Source organism: Odontesthes bonariensis, chromosome 4 (assembly GCF_027942865.1).
Source record: "Odontesthes bonariensis isolate fOdoBon6 chromosome 4, fOdoBon6.hap1, whole genome shotgun sequence".
NCBI lineage: Eukaryota > Metazoa > Chordata > Actinopteri > Atheriniformes > Atherinopsidae > Odontesthes > Odontesthes bonariensis.
Window position 1 is genome coordinate 19,704,018 of NC_134509.1, and position 17,714 is coordinate 19,721,731.

General features: G+C 43.0%; 1 protein-coding gene across 6 annotated transcripts in view; it reads right to left on the bottom strand.

Moving 5' to 3' along the window:
• sh3pxd2aa (SH3 and PX domains 2Aa) overlaps nt 1–17,714 on the bottom strand; it is a 118,006-nt gene that overhangs the window by 64,714 nt on the left and 35,578 nt on the right. For all 6 annotated transcript variants that reach the window (XM_075463351.1, XM_075463350.1, XM_075463353.1 and 3 more), the window contains exons 3-5: nt 16,142–16,217; nt 13,641–13,717; nt 12,158–12,249 (exon numbers count right to left, since the gene is read on the bottom strand). In XM_075463351.1, coding sequence (XP_075319466.1) covers nt 12,158–12,249; nt 13,641–13,717; nt 16,142–16,217 — 245 coding nt within the window. The remainder of the gene's footprint in view (nt 1–12,157; nt 12,250–13,640; nt 13,718–16,141; nt 16,218–17,714) is intronic.

Below are 17,714 nucleotides of genomic sequence, written 5' to 3' on the forward strand. Positions count from 1 at the left end.
CTAAATCTTCCGATCAGTTGTAGATCACCAGAGCTCAGCGTAACATTAGCCGCATTCCCACTGTAGGAACCTTTTGCAGCTCCTATAACCTTTTAATCCACGGGGCCGTTTTTTCCCCACATTCGGACATACAGGAACTAGGGACCATGGCCCTCAGTTCCTGGAACCATTTTAGCTCCTTCTCCGAGGTGAAATGTTTACTCATACGACACGGACACAACCTGCGCGTGTTTAATAAGTTAAACTTACACGTCGTCTCCTTTGTCTGCGGCGCTCTGCTCTCCTTCCTTCATGAAACGAAGAAGTATGGCCTGCGCTCGATCCTTCGTCTCCTGACTCTCTCTGTGAGCTCTTCCAGCCTCGATGTTAGACGCCCGATGTGATTGTCCATGATTAATATCACCATCATGCAGACCATGAACACGGTGGCCTCCCCGCTCTCCATATTAGCTCCTTTGTGGTGTTTTTTTCTTCTCTCCTTACTTTTCGCGGGTTTTGTTTTGTTGTTGAATGTGGCACTAAAGTAACACGTCGCTGTCGCAGACGGCTGCGTCACATCAGTCTCTATTAAGGTCCCGACTCATGTGCGAATGCAAACTGAAACAGTTCCCCTGGGGAAGGGCAGTTATCAGAACGAAATTCGAGGAGGACCGTTCTTAGAACTGCTCTGTCCGAATGCGGCTTGTGTGTGCTTGGAGACCAGTTCACTTGCTTGTATCTCTGATAATATTAGTTTCAACTCGTCTGAATTTACCACATTCATTATACAAACTTGAATTGGTTTAAATGTTAAAGGTCCAGGAAGACATTAGATCCATTAATTACAAACATAACTGGCTGGCACATAAAGAGCTAATCAATGTGAATTAGCATAATGGCTGAAACTTAATGACTCTGAATGGCCTCCTGATAAGCAACCCTGTAAAAACCCAGAGAATAAACACTTCCTGAGATTATCTCTTTAGCCTCTCTCTCTCCCCCTCCACACCCCACATTATGTGGACCTCAGCTCTAACCTTCCCTCCCACATGCCCACCTGTCCTAAGCTGCTCAGAGCCCCAAATTACCCTCAGCTGTTCTCTGGCTTTTAGCCCTTATGGCTATGACTAGAATGAGGTCCACCGTGAGCATGATGGAGTTCAGGGAAACAATCCCATCAGCACAGAAAAACTCAGTGAACAAGCAGGGGATACATGCATTCAGCTGCCAAAGAAATGGCCTCCAACTCCTTCCACCTCATGCTTATAAAGTAACAACGAAATAAAAGATGTGATAACAGTGGCTGAAGTTTCATTATCATATCCTTGATGACCTCCACCCTCTCTACACCCAGGAGTCTAACACCAAAAAACATTCAGTTTACCTGAAACAGTCAAAGAAAGACAGATTTTTACACTGAAAAATATGAGCTAAGTGAGTTTTCTTTGCATGAAAAATAACTTAAACAATCAGTAGTTTATTAAAAAAGTCACAAAATCAATCGATGTATCGAGAATGTGAAGGTAGGTCACGCCAAACATGCTATTTATTAATGCATCGTGTTACGCAGGAGAAGACGGTGAATGGTTCTTATTTTCCACCAGAAATAAGCCGATATGATTCCAATTCACTGGTTCCAATTCATTTATAAACAGAGAGTTTGATGTTACTTGAAGGAAAATGAGAAACAACTAGAAGAAGAGGCAAAAAAAAGCCTCGGAGCGTAGAATGGAAAAGAAACTATTATGATTATTATACCATCAGGCTGGAATGATCTGACTTTATCACGTGGATGGTGTGATGACAGTGTGTCAAACCTCTGAAGGTGTGTTTCCACAGCGCTGACCTACCTCTGTATGCTTTTACGTACAGCTGAAGTCTAAAAGATCCTTCTTGGGTGATGAAATTATTCCCTTTCCCCGGTAGTTGTTGTATTTTTCATGCCCCGGTATATAATGTTGTTCAGGTCTATTACTTTAAGAAATCTAATAACCATAAAATCAAATTAGGGCTGCAGCTAATGATGAAAGCCAGATGCTGGACTGTGTTTGATCAAAACAATGAAATATCAGATTTGAACTCATTCTTTGACTCGTTCATTTCAGCTCTAAATGATCTTTGCATGTTTTTCTTAAGGTCATCTGTATTTATACATCTTTGGACTTCCAACAGACGTAGTGGCCCATAACTACACACTCAGTCAGTCACACACACACACACACACACACACACACACATTATCCTCCACTTATTCCTGATTAGCCCCCAAACACCAAATCTGTCTTCACCCATCACTGAGGGGAACCCTGCTACTTAGGCAGCCCCCGTGTGGACACCCACACACTGACCAATCACATGAGTTCATGACTTATCCCAACAATAATCTGATAATCTCACAGCATCTCTTTCCTCCAGGTCCAAGCCAAGGTCACATCCTATTGTTATTCATGGGGAAAGCTGTGTGGGGGCATGATGAGTGATGATACCATCGCCTGTGTCTAACGCTACGGCGGCCCAGAAGAAGCAGTGGCCAATACTTTCATCATGGCTAGAATGCAGTATGCAGATATTAATAGAGGAATCAGTCAACATTACGGTGTGCAGTGGATAGATAATTCCATTTAGGCTGATAGTTATACGATTACCAACTGGGGGCTCAGACAGATAGAACAAATCACTGCCCACATTCCATGCACACGACTCAATAAAACTGCAGAGATGCAAAGCAAGACAGGATAAAGAAATAACATGTCCCCAAAAAAGGGAAAGAAATCAGGGGGGTGTTGAGGAAGCTTTGGATGCAGAAGGCGAGAAATTCCATGCAGTGGAAATATCTCTCACACAGGAAGAGCAGGGCTGCCAGAACTGGCATGAACACTGAAAACTGAATTAGAAGATAAAGATAACGTGACCAGACACTGGATACGTTTGGAGAGGAAGGGTAGTTCCAGGCAGGAGTTTCTGAGGGGATGCAGGACTGGACCAGAGGCTGAGCTGAGAGCTGGGAACTCCATCAGTTTGGACTGTTAAGTACGCCACCAAGTGGAGAGTCTTTAAAGGGTAGAAATAAGCTGTTGATGGGTGAGATGCTGGCTTTTATGTGTGAATGCAGGACAGTACGCAGACCTTTTCTACTTGGAGTCTCTTAATATTCATTTAAAGCTCAACCCCTCTGTTTTGCAAGGACAATGTGTCCCGTGTCTTATGGGGATCGAGTTATAGTGGTCTTATAGCCCTTAAACACGGGAGCAATTTGGATGGCTCGACAACGACTACAACTTATACCCAAAATATAAGCACACAGAGCCTTTCTGTCAGAATACAAAATAGATCGGTGGGGTCAAGGAGAAGAATCGGGATTGAGTCTTAAAAAAACTCCTATACGTCCACTGAAACAGTCCCGTCAGCATTCAGCAGTCTGAGCTGGAGGAAAGCAGCTGGAATCCTCTGGAGTTAAGTCTTTTTATTTCCAAAACTTCCATTTTTTAATTGCTCTCACAGTTTATCTCTATCAGCACATGTCATAGACACCTGTATTCTATGGATAAAGGCAACTTGGAAGAATCTTTGAATACACAAATCCTCTTGTCCCTCTGATCAGAGAGCAAATAACAACCTAAAAATAAAAAATCAGATGTGATGAAACATGCTATAAAATCCAAAAATGAAGCCAAATAAAGTGACATCCATTTCTCTCCAGGCACCGTCTGCACAATCAGGTTTTGTTTTAATAACAGATACAGGTCCCAGAACAGGGACCTCCACACTGGCAAGGGTTTAATACAATTATAAGTCTGTGCAGCTTTATGCTACTTAACCAATCATGTACCCAAAACACGTTAGAAAACGTTAGAAAGCTGCAAAGTCTTTGTTTTGATGTCAGGCTTTTTCCCAATGTGAGAGAAATATTCACATATCTAAAGTTTTTATCCAAGAAAAAACAAGAGAAAGAGCCTCAAAAACAAGCATCTGATTGCACAAAGGTGACATCAGCTCAGAGTCCGACTGCACTACTGGGCTCGGCCACCAGGGGTCGACATCGCACAAACACAAGCATGGAGGAAAGTGGCTGACTGAGGGATCTGTTCATGTTCTTTTCAGAGCTTTGATTGATAGGATTGATTCCTGTGCTGCACTGCCAGGCATGTGGCTTTTTTTTCTAATCAGATCATGGTCAGAAATTCAATCTGACAGCGTGGAGAAGGAGCACGCTGGCTGCTCGACTCCTGGACTGAGATTTTATGGATGGTCTATGAAAAATAAGACCTCACAGCTCCTTCCAGGTAGGTGCTGAGGTCAGACCTTCCTTAACCTACATCAGCTGCCTTGTACAATCCCCATTTTTAACCCTGTAGCTTAAGAGACATCAGCGGGCGGTCAGTGCCCTGCTGGCCTTCCCCTCCCTTAGTTTTTGACCTCATCTCCTCAGGAGGACCTTTCCTTTTCACTCTCTTTCTTCATTTTCCAGGAGGTGATAAAATGTACACATTTCATCACCCTGGTAGCTATAGTTGTCACGGCCTTCTCTGTCCATCACGCTCATGTGCAGTCTCCCAAAGCTATTACAGTATCAAGCCCAACCCCAGGTTGACATCTCCCAGTGAGCAAGCGTGTGAGCCAAAGGGAACAGAAGTGAGTCAGGCGCTGTATCTGGGTGAAGTGCATCCATGTGAAGGTGATGATGGAGAAAAAATATCGAGCTGAGACTTCAGAACAGAGGTGCACTGAAGTAACCTGACAGCGACCATGCTGCGCTCGATAAGAAAAAGCAATTACAAAACATAAAACCATCCTTCTGCTGCGCCTCTTTGGGTATGAACACAGAAAGCTTTGAACATGACTGCATGGACACAAATCAAACAAACACGACCTCCCACGGGCTACACGCTCAGCTGACCGATCCTCATCAGTCTGACACGCTTTAAGTGTTTAACCCCGCCAACGCCGGCACCTGAAGTAACGTGCGCTCTCCAGTGAACGCCACCGATCCTGATAGGGAGGCAGCTTATCCACTAAGGCTGAATGAGTCTGTCACCTGTTTCCTGCCCGAAGCAGACGGATGACTGGGAGGAGAGGAAGTGTAGCATCATGTATCCTGGAAAATGAGACGACGAAGAAGAGTACAAGATGTGAAAAGAAGGAAAAACAGTGAGGAGTATGAGCATCACGATGAGCTTCTGGATGAAAAGTACGGCAACGTAAAGAAGAGAATATCTCAAAAATACTATAATAGTCCAGACGAGTCTAAGCCTGAGGTAGAGAAATATATAAATATGGATATAAAGGAATGGCAATAACAGAGTGCAGCACATGTAGCACAGATAAAAAGACCCATCTCCTGCCCACATATCGGCTCCATAAACCTGTGCGTTTAAAATATGTTTAAAACTAAAGTTGTTTATTTCAGCCACATTTCACCAATGTTAACAAGTTTGTTCCTACTCAGAAAAATCCAACAAAATACCAATAAGAAGTCGGATTTCCTCTGTGAGCCACCTTTGTAAGGAAGGATTTAAAATGCAAAGTTATCATAGAGTTGTTACTGAGTTAATAACATAGTAATAACAGAGCCTGTAAACTATAAAACCGCTGATGATAATTTGCCGTAAATAGCAAAACAAAAAAGTAAAACCAAACGAGTTCCGACTTTCCACTTCAGAGATGCAGTGAATACGACGAGTGAAGTTGTGGGTGGAGGTAAAGATGGGGAGGCTGGAAAACATAGGCTCCGAATGTCACAGTTCAGAGTGTGAGGACGGAGGAAAGGGACCCAAACGCAGATGAGCAGGCAAGACAGGTGGTAGATGAACGATGGTTTTAATGAAATCAAACAAAGGTGCGTCATCAAGGGCGTAAAACGTGTGCCAAATCAGTGATGCGAGATCGACTCGCTGCGGCGACGCCTGATAAAAGGGAGAGGCCGAAACAAGAAGAAGAAGAAGAAACAAAGGTGCTGCAGTATAAGCAAAACTATTCACAGAAAGTGAAGGAACAAACCAAAGAAGAGACGACAACAGGGCCGGCAGACAGACTGACTCAGGAAAGGAAGACGCCTTAAGGAATAAACGACACTGAACAACATACAATGATCTGGCAAGGAAGCAGGAGAAGATATACTGAAGGGGTGATGAGGGGATTAACGACAGGTGGGAAAGCAGGTGTGAGAAAACTAAAGTAAAGCCAACAGAACTGAACCAAAGCACAGGACATTACCAGAATAAAACATGGACCCGAACACGCACAACACAATAAAAAGGTTATTTAAAGTTTTAATGTCTCTTTTAAAGGCAGATTTGTATTCAAATATGCTTTTGAATATATGCTTTTGAATTTGCTTTCATTTGATCAAGATGCTCAAATGACAGCTTTTTCTGATTGGCTGGTACCAGATTAGATAAAAAGTAGGTATTAAATGGTAATTCATGTGTCAAAACCCTCCAGTTAAACTTTCATATCATCGCACTAATTCTGAGGTGAGATGTTTGAATTTTTCCACACATTTCAAAGATGTTTCCTATCGTTTGCTGGTCAGGTTGTAGCTTAAAGCTGCTGCTTTGCAGCATATGCAAATGAATAAAAGAGCCGCGATCAAAAGGTGAACAATCAAATCAGTCCCTGAGAGCGTCATAAAAAAAAATATATATATATCACGAAACGTCCTGATGAGGAACGATCCGGGTACGAAGACGCTGCTGCAGAGGAGGACTTCATCGTCTCACTGCGCCGCAGCAGCGAGGACTCGCTCGTGCACTCACCCACCAACACACACTATCCAATCAGGGCTTTAAATCAACCGCTGATCTCATTCCCTAACGTCCTCCGCCCGCGTTTCATTTTCATTTAGCAGATGCATTGTGGGTAGGGAACGAAAGGAACTCATCCAATTTAGCCATGACACAAGTCGGGAGCTCTGGATCACGACTTCGAACACAACAATAACCAAGCGGAGCAGCCCCCTCCTGAGTGTTTTCTTCTGTTATTGAGGCAGACAGAGAGTCAGCCAGAGGAGATTCTGAATCCACCCCATCAGAACAGTTTCACAGGCTCTGGTCTCCACATCTGAACCTCTTCTGGCTTCATAAAACATTTAGTTTGTCTTTAATGAAGCTTTTTTTGTGCTGCATTCTTTGACGCCCACATTTGGGAATCCGACAAACATATGTCGATTTTTTTTTTTTTTTTCCTGTGAATTTTACAAACTCTCCATCTGCACGTGATTATCATTTCATAACAATGTTCTTGTGAACTGCAGCTCTTTATTTCATTTCCTGTTCCCCCCTCTTCTTCTCTCCAGTGAGCTCTTTGACTGACACAGAAACAGACGTACATGTTTCCGTTTCCCCTCGCTGGGGATGCCTTCATCACTTCAGATCCTCAGTGTCTGTTTTATATATATATATATATATATATACAGTATATACTTTAAGCTACACTGCCCACCACTACCTCTTGTGTACAAGGCATTTTGGCCGATGATTTAAAACCATCTGTCGAATGTGGTCCACCATCACTGCCCCAGTATACATGCATGGGAGCAGAATCTAGTTATTCCACAACGCTCTGCGATCACGGCACGTCAGTGCAGCTGAATTCCCTGCACAGACACTGTCTTTAAGTTGCTTTAATGGTAATTTCCAGCTTCCCCAGTCTACATGTTGAAGTGTACTTTGGGGAGATACTTAACCTCAAATTGCCCCACATGTGTCCCTGGTGTGTAAGTCGCTTTGGTAAAGCATCTGCTAAATAAATAAATGCTATATGAAGCTAACAGAAAACTGTTCACTGGTGCTTACTGTACGAGAGAATTATAGCAAAATGTTGTGTCTATTATCATGTTTTCTGAGTACAGCGAGCTCTGCTGTTATATGAGCTCTGTGCTGTGATACACAAATATTACCATCACTACGTTTCTACCCCTGCCGGTATGCAGTATGCACAGGAGCTAGCCCAGTGCTCGGCCTTATGTCAGCTACGCACTTATCCCCAACAAAAACCCTCAGTCCAGTTGATCATTGTTTGTTAAATTTACTATTCTCAGCCATTCAAACCCTAAAAGCCACAACAAAACTGCATCACAAATGAACAATTTGGACGTAGATGCAACTGTCTGTTGAGTTTTCGCAGTCAGTCACCACCCATCTCAGTTTACCTTCAACTGTCGCTGTATTAACTGGATTAATGAAAATTAATAATATAATTTTCATACGCACGAAAAGTCCTTGAAAATAAAGAATTGTGCGTATATTTACCGTATTGAACCTATGAGTAGCGTATGAGTAGCTTATGGTCAGCGTATTGACAGCGAATGTTAGCAAATGTCAGCGTATGGCCAGCGTATGTCAGCGTATGAACAACGTATAACCAGCGTACTCTGCGTATGACTAGCGTATGAGTAGCATATGAACTGCGCATGCCCAGCGTACGTTTCAACGCGCCTATATCAGCAGCCTTTCCACATTGCTCCATTATTGCAGTAGACGACGCGCTATCAACATCTCTCGAGACATTCATCTCGATCATGCCTCCCAAGAAGCAATCGTCGTTTGCCCGGGCCCTGGGCCGAGGAAAAGGCAAAAAAACACAAGAATCATTCTCACCCAAACCTGCTGAAATGCCTGATGCACCTGCGGCTGATAAGTTACATGCTTCTGAGCGATCAAGATCCCCAACTCCTCCTCCTGACCGCTCCCGTGAATCGTCGGTTGCCTCAGATATGATAAATACGCTAGCTGTACGGTACACCTTCATGCCAACGTATGGCAACTTATGTCCAGCGTTCTCGACCTATCAGTAACGTACCTATATCGTACCTCTAGCGTATTCAGCGTATGCCTAGCGTATGCTTAGCGTATTAACCAAACGCTCGCATACCCACAAAAGTTTTGAGCATGTTCAAAAATGTATTTCTGCCTCAGCGTATACCAGCGTATGAGTGATAATTTTCATACACTGGCATACGCTAGCGCCATACGCAACAGTGTGACAGGGCCATTAACGAAATCAGGCCACAGGGTTAAAATGCTTTGCAACATTTTCCTGGTCTACCTGGTCAACTGCAGCATCTAAAAAAAGAGAAACAAAGCCGTGCTCAGTGACTTCCCCAGGGGTCAATATCTGGGCCTCTGTTTATTCTAACGCTCTATGCTTCCTGAGTCTCACTACCAGCTCTCTGGATCATCGAACAACAACAGTGAACCTCTGTATGCAGGTCCTTCATAGGTGTCCATTTAATTTCAGGGGATGTAAATCAAGTATATTTAATTAGTCCGGGCACCACTGTGGATCAAAGCTGCATGTGATGACGGCAGCACTGCATGTATGGCCTTATCTCCTTATATCTGCTGACAAGATTAATGTGACTCCTTTATCCAACAAAATACACTGCACAGAGAGAAAGATGGAGGCAGAATTATGTTAACTGTAAGGATGAAAGAGGAGACTGGAAGAGATAAAGAGCATAAGTCAAATGAGAGACAGGAGAGAGGCTGTAAAAGAGACAAAAACACAGGTTTGATGGAGCGCCTTGAGGACGTTGAGGGGAGAAAAGCTGTTGATCAAAGAACAATTGCGTTGGCGGCGGTGTTCGTAACCTTGAGGGGTGTAGTCAATTAGACATACTTGAATTTATGAGGGCGAGTTGGATACAAACGATTAGAGGGAGACGAGGGGAGAGATGATCTGTTGCTGAAAAACACTGACGGAGAGGTCACTAAGAGAGGAGAGGTGGATGGATGAGGAGAAAAGTAATTAAAACGCAAAAAAAACACCAACCGGAGAACTGGGTTGGAGCGCCTCGGGTGCTGCAGTCTCACTTCATACAGGAACACGTTGCAGACAAAGGATGCAAAGCTGGGGTTTGAGGAGGAGAGTGTCCTCTGATTAACAACCACCCAGCGGGCCTGTCTGCCGCTCAGAGGCGAGTCATTCTCCTCCTCCTGTTCCCGCATCCATCCACCTCCCGCCCCTCATAACCTCCACCCTCAGCCCCTGCATGGCCTGGTGTGAGGCTTTAACAAATTAAGCCAGCGAGAAGGAGCTGATTTGGGAATAGACTTGAAAGTGAAAGCAGACAGAGACGTAATGAGCTCGCGCTGATCTGAAGTAGAGGGCTGTTTGTAGCAGCTCCACACCGACTAAATCACGTTGGCAATTTGTGCAGTAATCACTTCAAATAAGTTTAACATACTACCTACACGCATGTGCGCATGCAAGCTGAGAGCGGCCTGGCCTGCAGTGATTTATGTTGTTGGTGTTATTTGCTCTATGGTTGGAGCAGGATGTTAAAGGGTTAACGTCCGCTTTCATCCTTCACGTCACAGCCGAGACACTCGGGGAGGATCTGTAACATGAAGTCAGGGCACGCATGTGTAATTCTGTGTGCTGCAAAGAGTTTAGTATGTCTGCGCTTGTTGAGCACAGCCAGCGGCGTCTGTGGGCACAGATAAGAGTTTAACCAGCTCTGCGTCGTGCAGTCCTTATAACACCGTTTGTGCTGATGGGAAAGTGAACTTTATAAGGCTGAACTCACAAAATACATTAACCCGTTATGTCAAGTAAAACTACATGTCTATCTTGAGAAAATAACTAAATAACCTGTCTTTACAACAAAGAAAGACCTTTGTCATCTGGAGATAATGAGATAATTAACTTGAGATAACCACATTAAGCATGACTGCTTCTATAAGCCTGTGTATGCTGTTTGAGGCGTGAGCAAACAAGCTGTGGGTGCACCTCACTTGTGCAATAAAGATGTGCATAAAGTGTGCACATTTCGAATCATCAACAAAGATTTACTGTCATAGTCCTTGATAATGATTATGGAGGACGTCCTTTTTATGCCGATAAAGTGTAATTGATACGTGACACAGACTGTTGTTGCATCTGACGCATAAAACACTCTAAATAACCCAGAAAAATCTAAGAGAGACATATGATACCTCTTTTCACAGACTCACACAGTTTCCTGAGCCCTTAACAAAATGACTGTGATACGCTTTGTTGAAAATACTGCAGAGATAGCCCGACTGCCACACGGCCACATCGTAATTCCTCTGTCACGTACCACAGTGATAGCTTTCATTCCAGTCCCCTCTGTTTACTCTGAAGCCGATGTCTTATTGATATTTAAAAGTTATGGCACATTCTGATGTTACACCCTCCTAATGGTTGTCACACGGTGAGGTCAAGTTGGGTTTTTGCCTTGTCTCCATGTTTTGTCATTTCCTGTTTTATTTTGAAGAGTAACTCTCCTCTTGTTTCAGGTCACTTGCCCTTCCTCATGTGTCACCCGTTGGAGTGTCTTCCCTGATTCCTGATTGTGTCCACCTGTTTGCCCTCATGTGTCTTATAGTCTGCGTCCCCCTTTGTCTTGTGCCTAAGTGTTTCGTTTTTTCGATCACCCAAGCCTGCCACAGTCACAGAGACCTTGCCTTGCTCGTTCGTATACAAAGCCATGATTCCTTGCCTCATTTAGGAGTGATTTTTTGTTATAGATAACGTTTCAAAGATTTTGTAGAGCCTCCGGTTTTGTAGGAGTGCATTTAATTGTTTTTTTTTTTGTTTCTAGTACGAAGTTGTTTTTCCTCCTTAGGGAGTGATTTTTGGTTTATAGTTCTTAGTTAATTGCCCTCCTCATAGCAGAGTGAGTTTAGGTTGTTTTGTCCTCTTTTATTTATTAAGTTTTTATATAATATATTGAAGTACATTTTCATAGCTGATTATTTTCATCACATCGTATTGGTGGTTGGAATTATCTAATAAACTCTGCCTTAATTGGATTATCTGCATCTGAGTCCTCTTTTCAAGCCCAGGTCTGACAATGGTGCTGCATTCAGTAGCAAAAGGTAATCGGAATTCCCAGTTTCTGACTGGGAAAGATCAAAAAACAAAGTCCTCCAGTTGCAGTTGCAGGAAAAGCGGCCCTAAAGTTCCAAAAACAGCGCCGTGAAGAGCAGAAACAGCCATGCAGTGAAAGAAAAGGATGAAGTAAGATATACATTCATTTCTGAGAGAGACATAAATTACACTTTGATGTTTTTCTGACTGTAAAAACCAGTCTCATCCGCCACAGTAATGATGCCGTTGCGATGAACAACACAAATCATCCAGCAGATCGTCCTACACTTAAAGCATGTGCACACATGCTTGTGTTTTTATGCAAACTGCATGTGATACTCACTCCACTGGAGGGTTGATGTCCTCAGCTTTCGTCTCAAAGAAGCGCAGCACCTCCTCGCTCTGAGAGATCTGAGGGGGGAGTCGCACAAGAGCCTACAGAGAGGAAGAAGGACGGAGTGAAGGTTTCCACAGGAAACACCATAGAATAATCTCTATTCAGAATAATCAACATTCTCATTGTAAACGTGGCTCAGGTGACTTGTGTTTGTTGTTTAATGAGGCGTAGTTCAGGTTTTTATACTGTTTGGATGAATCATTGAGACTTTTGGCAACCAAACTAATGAAATCACTGATCAGGGACACTGCTCTCTTTATATGCTTAAAGACAGAGTCCCACCACAGCCAAAGAGGATCATATGTCCGTCTAATCATCTCTATCTATCTGACTCTAACCAAGCAGCTGGACCGTGAACAGCATGCATACATTTTTAATCCAAATTGCCACAGTCTGAGCTGCATTTTTATTATTTACTTTTATCAGATCCTATATTACTGAAAAAGTCTTGTGATGGTGACTGAAGAGGTCGCATCACACTGTGCATCCACAGCTGGCTGAACTCGGCATCCGGCAATCTGCAGAACACAGAGCCTGTGAGAAAACGTGGTAATTACTCTTCCTCTCTGTTGTTTGCCTCACAAACAGGATGTAGGAAGTAAACAGAGTGAGACGCTCCACAATGCTGGATGAAAAGCCCGAGTTTGCATTAGCAGCTGTAAACATTACAGTGCTGCAGGTTATTTGGGAAATGAAGAGTTCTTTTTTTTCCACAAAGCTTCGCCCGTGCTGAGCTGAGGATCATTTCAGATGTGTGTCACGGCTTTTATTTCTATACTTCTTTTGGTCCCAGTTAGTGAGCTGATACTCTGGCTCACCCTTCCCAATGCAGGCCAGGGTTACTGTCGCCTAATTGTGTGTGTGTGTGGAAATATAAGAACGCAAAGCTGTCGTAATGAACCCACTTCTCACTGCTACTATGGCTTTGTGCCAAGAGGAAGGAAGGGAGTGGGGGAGGGTGTGATGGAGGAAAGGATCTGGATCTGGTATACAATAAAGAAATAACTAATAAGAGTGGGAACAGGAAGTGATAAGACAAGTCACCCTTGAACTGCATAATTACAAGTTCTTTTTTATCTTTTTGTGGTAAGGAGGTGGTAATTGGGGGGGGGTTTCCTAATGCAGGGTTAAGGCTGTTTGCTACTGGATGGGAAGTAATGGAAGTCAGTCTGGTGGTGCCCAGTGACGGAGAAGTCTGATGAACAACTTCTTTAATAAACCCCTGAGTTGTTCAGCAGCTCCTGGCTGCAAGGCCTCGCTCTGTAACCTCTCCGTGTTCTCAACAGCGTCTGAGGTTCAGCTTCATGTCCCATGTTTTCAGCATGTGAAAAGGCAAGCACGGATCGTGATCCTTGATCCCAGACGGGCTTGGGAGCGTTCCCAGAGTCAGACGGGGAGCAGAGGGATGTTTACAGTGAGGCCTATTTACCCTGCAGTAGTCATCGATGAAACGCAGCCGCTTCATGGCCACGTCTCGCACATGACTCCTCCGGAACAGGATTTTGCCTGGAAAGGGGAGGAAAGGGAACAAAAAAATCAAAATGGAGGGAATGCTGGTTTTTTTTGTTTTTTTTAAAAAGGAATGATGTGATGTTAGACGAAGGAGCCAGGGAACAACCAGGGAACACAAAAGAGTTAATATACACATACAGATCCCTGTAACAATAAGAAAAGTAATACTCAAATTCAGCAGGAGATGTCAGTAACGTGATCCCACAAAGACACAAACTCAGCCTCTAACTCAGTTGGATACCATGACTTCTGCCGGTGCCATGGCTTTTGTAATAAAACAATGGATTAAACACACATTAGTAATACCACAGCAGAGGCCGATACCCTACAGTCACACATTAGTCACACACTTGTTGGCACATGGACCATTACCTTTCTATGAGGACTACACGCACATTTTTCAACAAAACCCTATTTCATTGAACAAGAAATTAAGGAAGGACTCCCAAGAAAGACTAGTATTGATTAAAACTGATCAACATTGAAGCAAAATGTGAAATCAGACTTTGTTTAAGAAATGGCTTGAACCCTTTATTTTGGAGAAAATGAATGTTCTACTGGGAATGATCGTCTAAGTGAAGCTGTAGTGAGTATAATTCATTAATTACTAATGTACTATAATGTAATGTGGAGTTAAAACATTAAAAAATCATTCCTGTGTTTCTCTGGCAACAAGTTCAACTGGAATGATCTTCTCTCTGAGCTGGTTAGACGTCTGGCAGCTGCGTTTCAGTCTAATTGTAATCGAGTACAGGATTTATGGCCGAGAAGTGATAAATACATAGAAAAGAGCTTCACTGTGTTCGGGTTTGAAAAACATCATCGCTATGGCACTTTGCCACTTTGTTGGGACGCCATTTGACATTAGCATGAGGAGTTGTTTTATAGAGGACGAAGCTATTGACTGGTTTGTTAAAATCAGGGAAGATTGACTGTAGATATTATTTGACAAAGAGCCGATGGCACTGATAAGGCTGTTGACTGAACTGATTGACAAAAAAAGCCTTGTTTCCACTGTCCAGTACAGTTTGGGTCACTTCGTATCGGTACGGTATGGGTCAGGTCACTTTGGGGTCAGCTTTGCGTTCCAATTGTACAAAGGGGACCCTCAGGGGTGGGCGGACTGCGTGCCGAAGCGAACCTGTTAATCCTCCCCAAGGGAACCGGTCCTGTGTGCTAGGTACCCCAAGCAGAAGGGTTACAAGAATGGTAATGGGTACCATGGGACCGGTACGCTTTTGTGGTAGTGGAAACACTGAAATAAGCAAACCGTTCTGAACCGACCCGCACCGGACTGCATAGTGGAAACGGGGCTAAAGAGTAGGCATCAAATTCATGTTTCAAATGTTCAATATTGAGGAAAAATGCAGGTCGCTGCTTACATGAAGAGTTTTTGACATGAACCCTTTCCAAGTAAAACAGAAAGAGTTCTGAAATGTTTTCCTTACTCTGTGTAGATTTATTTACTCTCTTTCAAATATCCAGGAGCTACTTTAGGTTTTATTTTCAAAATCTTTGACTTTGAATGTGAGCTGTGGGACTTTTGGGACGAGGATTTTTAGACCAAGTGAGGGGCTGTCAAAATGAGAAACGTCAGCGCTGTAACTTAATGGGCTTTTGCAATTCTTTCCAATTATAAAGTCCATTAAGTGTCATGCTGCAAGGGTAGAGGAGATTAACCTGAATTATGTGCCCACAGACAATAGGCAATGTTTGCATCTGGCGCCACTGGCTTCATAGAAAAGAGGGAGGTGGATGTTTGGTTGGTTTCCAGACTGGTTGTAATTGTGAGGAAGAGACATTTGAATGAGGGGGGGGGGCAGAGGATACCGAAGGGGGGAGCTTGAGGGGAGATGGGAGATAGGGAGCATTTGCAGCAGTTAATGCTAGGACCACGTGGTGGCCACAGGGCTTAAACAGAGTATTTACCAAAATAAACTGCTGTAAATAGACAAAAATGCTTTACCCCCTGAGCACAAATGAATCTACAGAGATCTACAGGATAAACAGAATCACTGCAACAGATGCTGAGCTGCCACAAATACTGCCATCCATCACTGCCTTCACTGTACTGTGGGTCACGATTAACCTGAACGTCAGCTGCACCAGCGTATGTGTGTGTAGCGTGACTTAAGTTAACAGAATTCACACACACGTAAATGTGAGTAAACAAAGTAACCACAATCTGAGTCATCGACATACACACACGTGTAAAATTATTAAAAATAAACAGACAAACAGGTTTTACAAACAGCTGAGATTGAAAGTCACAGATATCGCCTCATCAGCAGTAACACACACACACACCAAACACAGGCATCGCCAACCAGCTCATATTGACGCCCCACGAGTGCCAGTCATGCATTTTTAATATGGGAGTCTGTTCAGATAACTGGAGCTGCAGGAGCAGACTATTACCTGGGAGAAATGGGATGATCCTCTTCTTTGGGTCTTTTTGCCCTCCCTCGATTGGGAACTTGTCAAGTATTTGCATCTGTTGAAACATGAGGAAACAGTTTAGTTTTATCACCACTTAGGTTCAGCATTTTGGAATTAATTTGCTCTCTTTTTTTAACGAGAGATAAGATGATCAATATCACTCTCATGTATCATGTTGGAGCCAGGAGGCAATTAGCTTAGCATAAACACATAGCCTGGCTCTTTCCACGTCTTAAAAGTGCCCACAAGCACTTTCCAAGCTCAATACCTTCTACAGAGGATCTCATTTTCTTAAACTGAGAGGCAGAAAATAAAAAAGGGAGTGCTTAAATATTTTCTGGGAGCACAGCATCCCAGCTCATCACTTGAGTTGATACTGTCTGTCTGTCTCTTTTTACACTTTATCTTGAACACATTATTATATTAATAAGAGAGCTGCAGATATATTTTGAAGACTGAACAGAACCAGCAGCTCCCCTTCCCTTTGCTAAGCTAGCAAAGTTTCTACACTCAGCTAAGCTAGTTTAGCCCCCCCCCTCCCCTTCAGCTTCCAGCTTCAGACACAGGAGTAGCTTTCAGTCTCATCATCCAACTGATAACATGACAAATAATTAGCATATGAAGTCATAATAAATCAAGACACAGTGGTTCTATTCGTAGGCAGCATATTGTTTGCAGCTATTAGCATTATTAGCAAATTAGCATTAGCACAATGCTAACATTCTACTGGCACTTGACGCTCCCAACCAACAAACTGCTAAACCCCACTCAATTCATTAAATAACTGAGCCTTACAATCAGCTACAACTGTTATTTAAAAAAAAGACTCTGGGTAGCTAAAAGTTACCTATATTGTTATTCAAATTTTTCATCTATTTTATGTATGAATTCTAAAAAATGGCAAGATTTCTTATTCTGTTTTCTGAGTTATGATTACTTTGATTAAGCTTAGGCTCTAGTTAGGTTGACACACTAAAACTACCTGATTAGTTATAAAAACAATATGGTTTGGCCCAATGTTGTCTTTAAAATGACAATATAATAAAATGTTGGGCTACTTGGGTGGCTTGGTGATAGGGTTGCCAACCGTCCCTTGAAAAACGGAATCGTCCCGTATTTAGAAACAAAAGCATCCGTCCCGTATTGAACTGAAAAGGGACGCACTTTGTCCCGTATTACTGTGAGAATCCAAAAATAGGCAGTATCATGCCAATGGAAATGAATAACGGGGCTTTATATGAAAATATACGGTAAATTTTTCCCAGGCCCTGTCCTGCTCTGTGACCAATGAGCTGACAGCATATTCACACACGAGAATACGCTCATCCCATTGGTCGAGGAGTTACCGAGAAGATAGCGGAAGACAACAAAGCAGCATATATGGCAGTTACGCAGACGCCAACACTACTTTAAGCAGTGGGAGACAAAGTACTCAACTCCAATAATTGAGTCAAAGTATTGATACTCATGGTCAAATCTTACTCAACTACAAGTAAAAGTCGCTAAAAATTTTACTCAAGTTAAAGTACTGAAGAACTTACTTTTAAAAGTA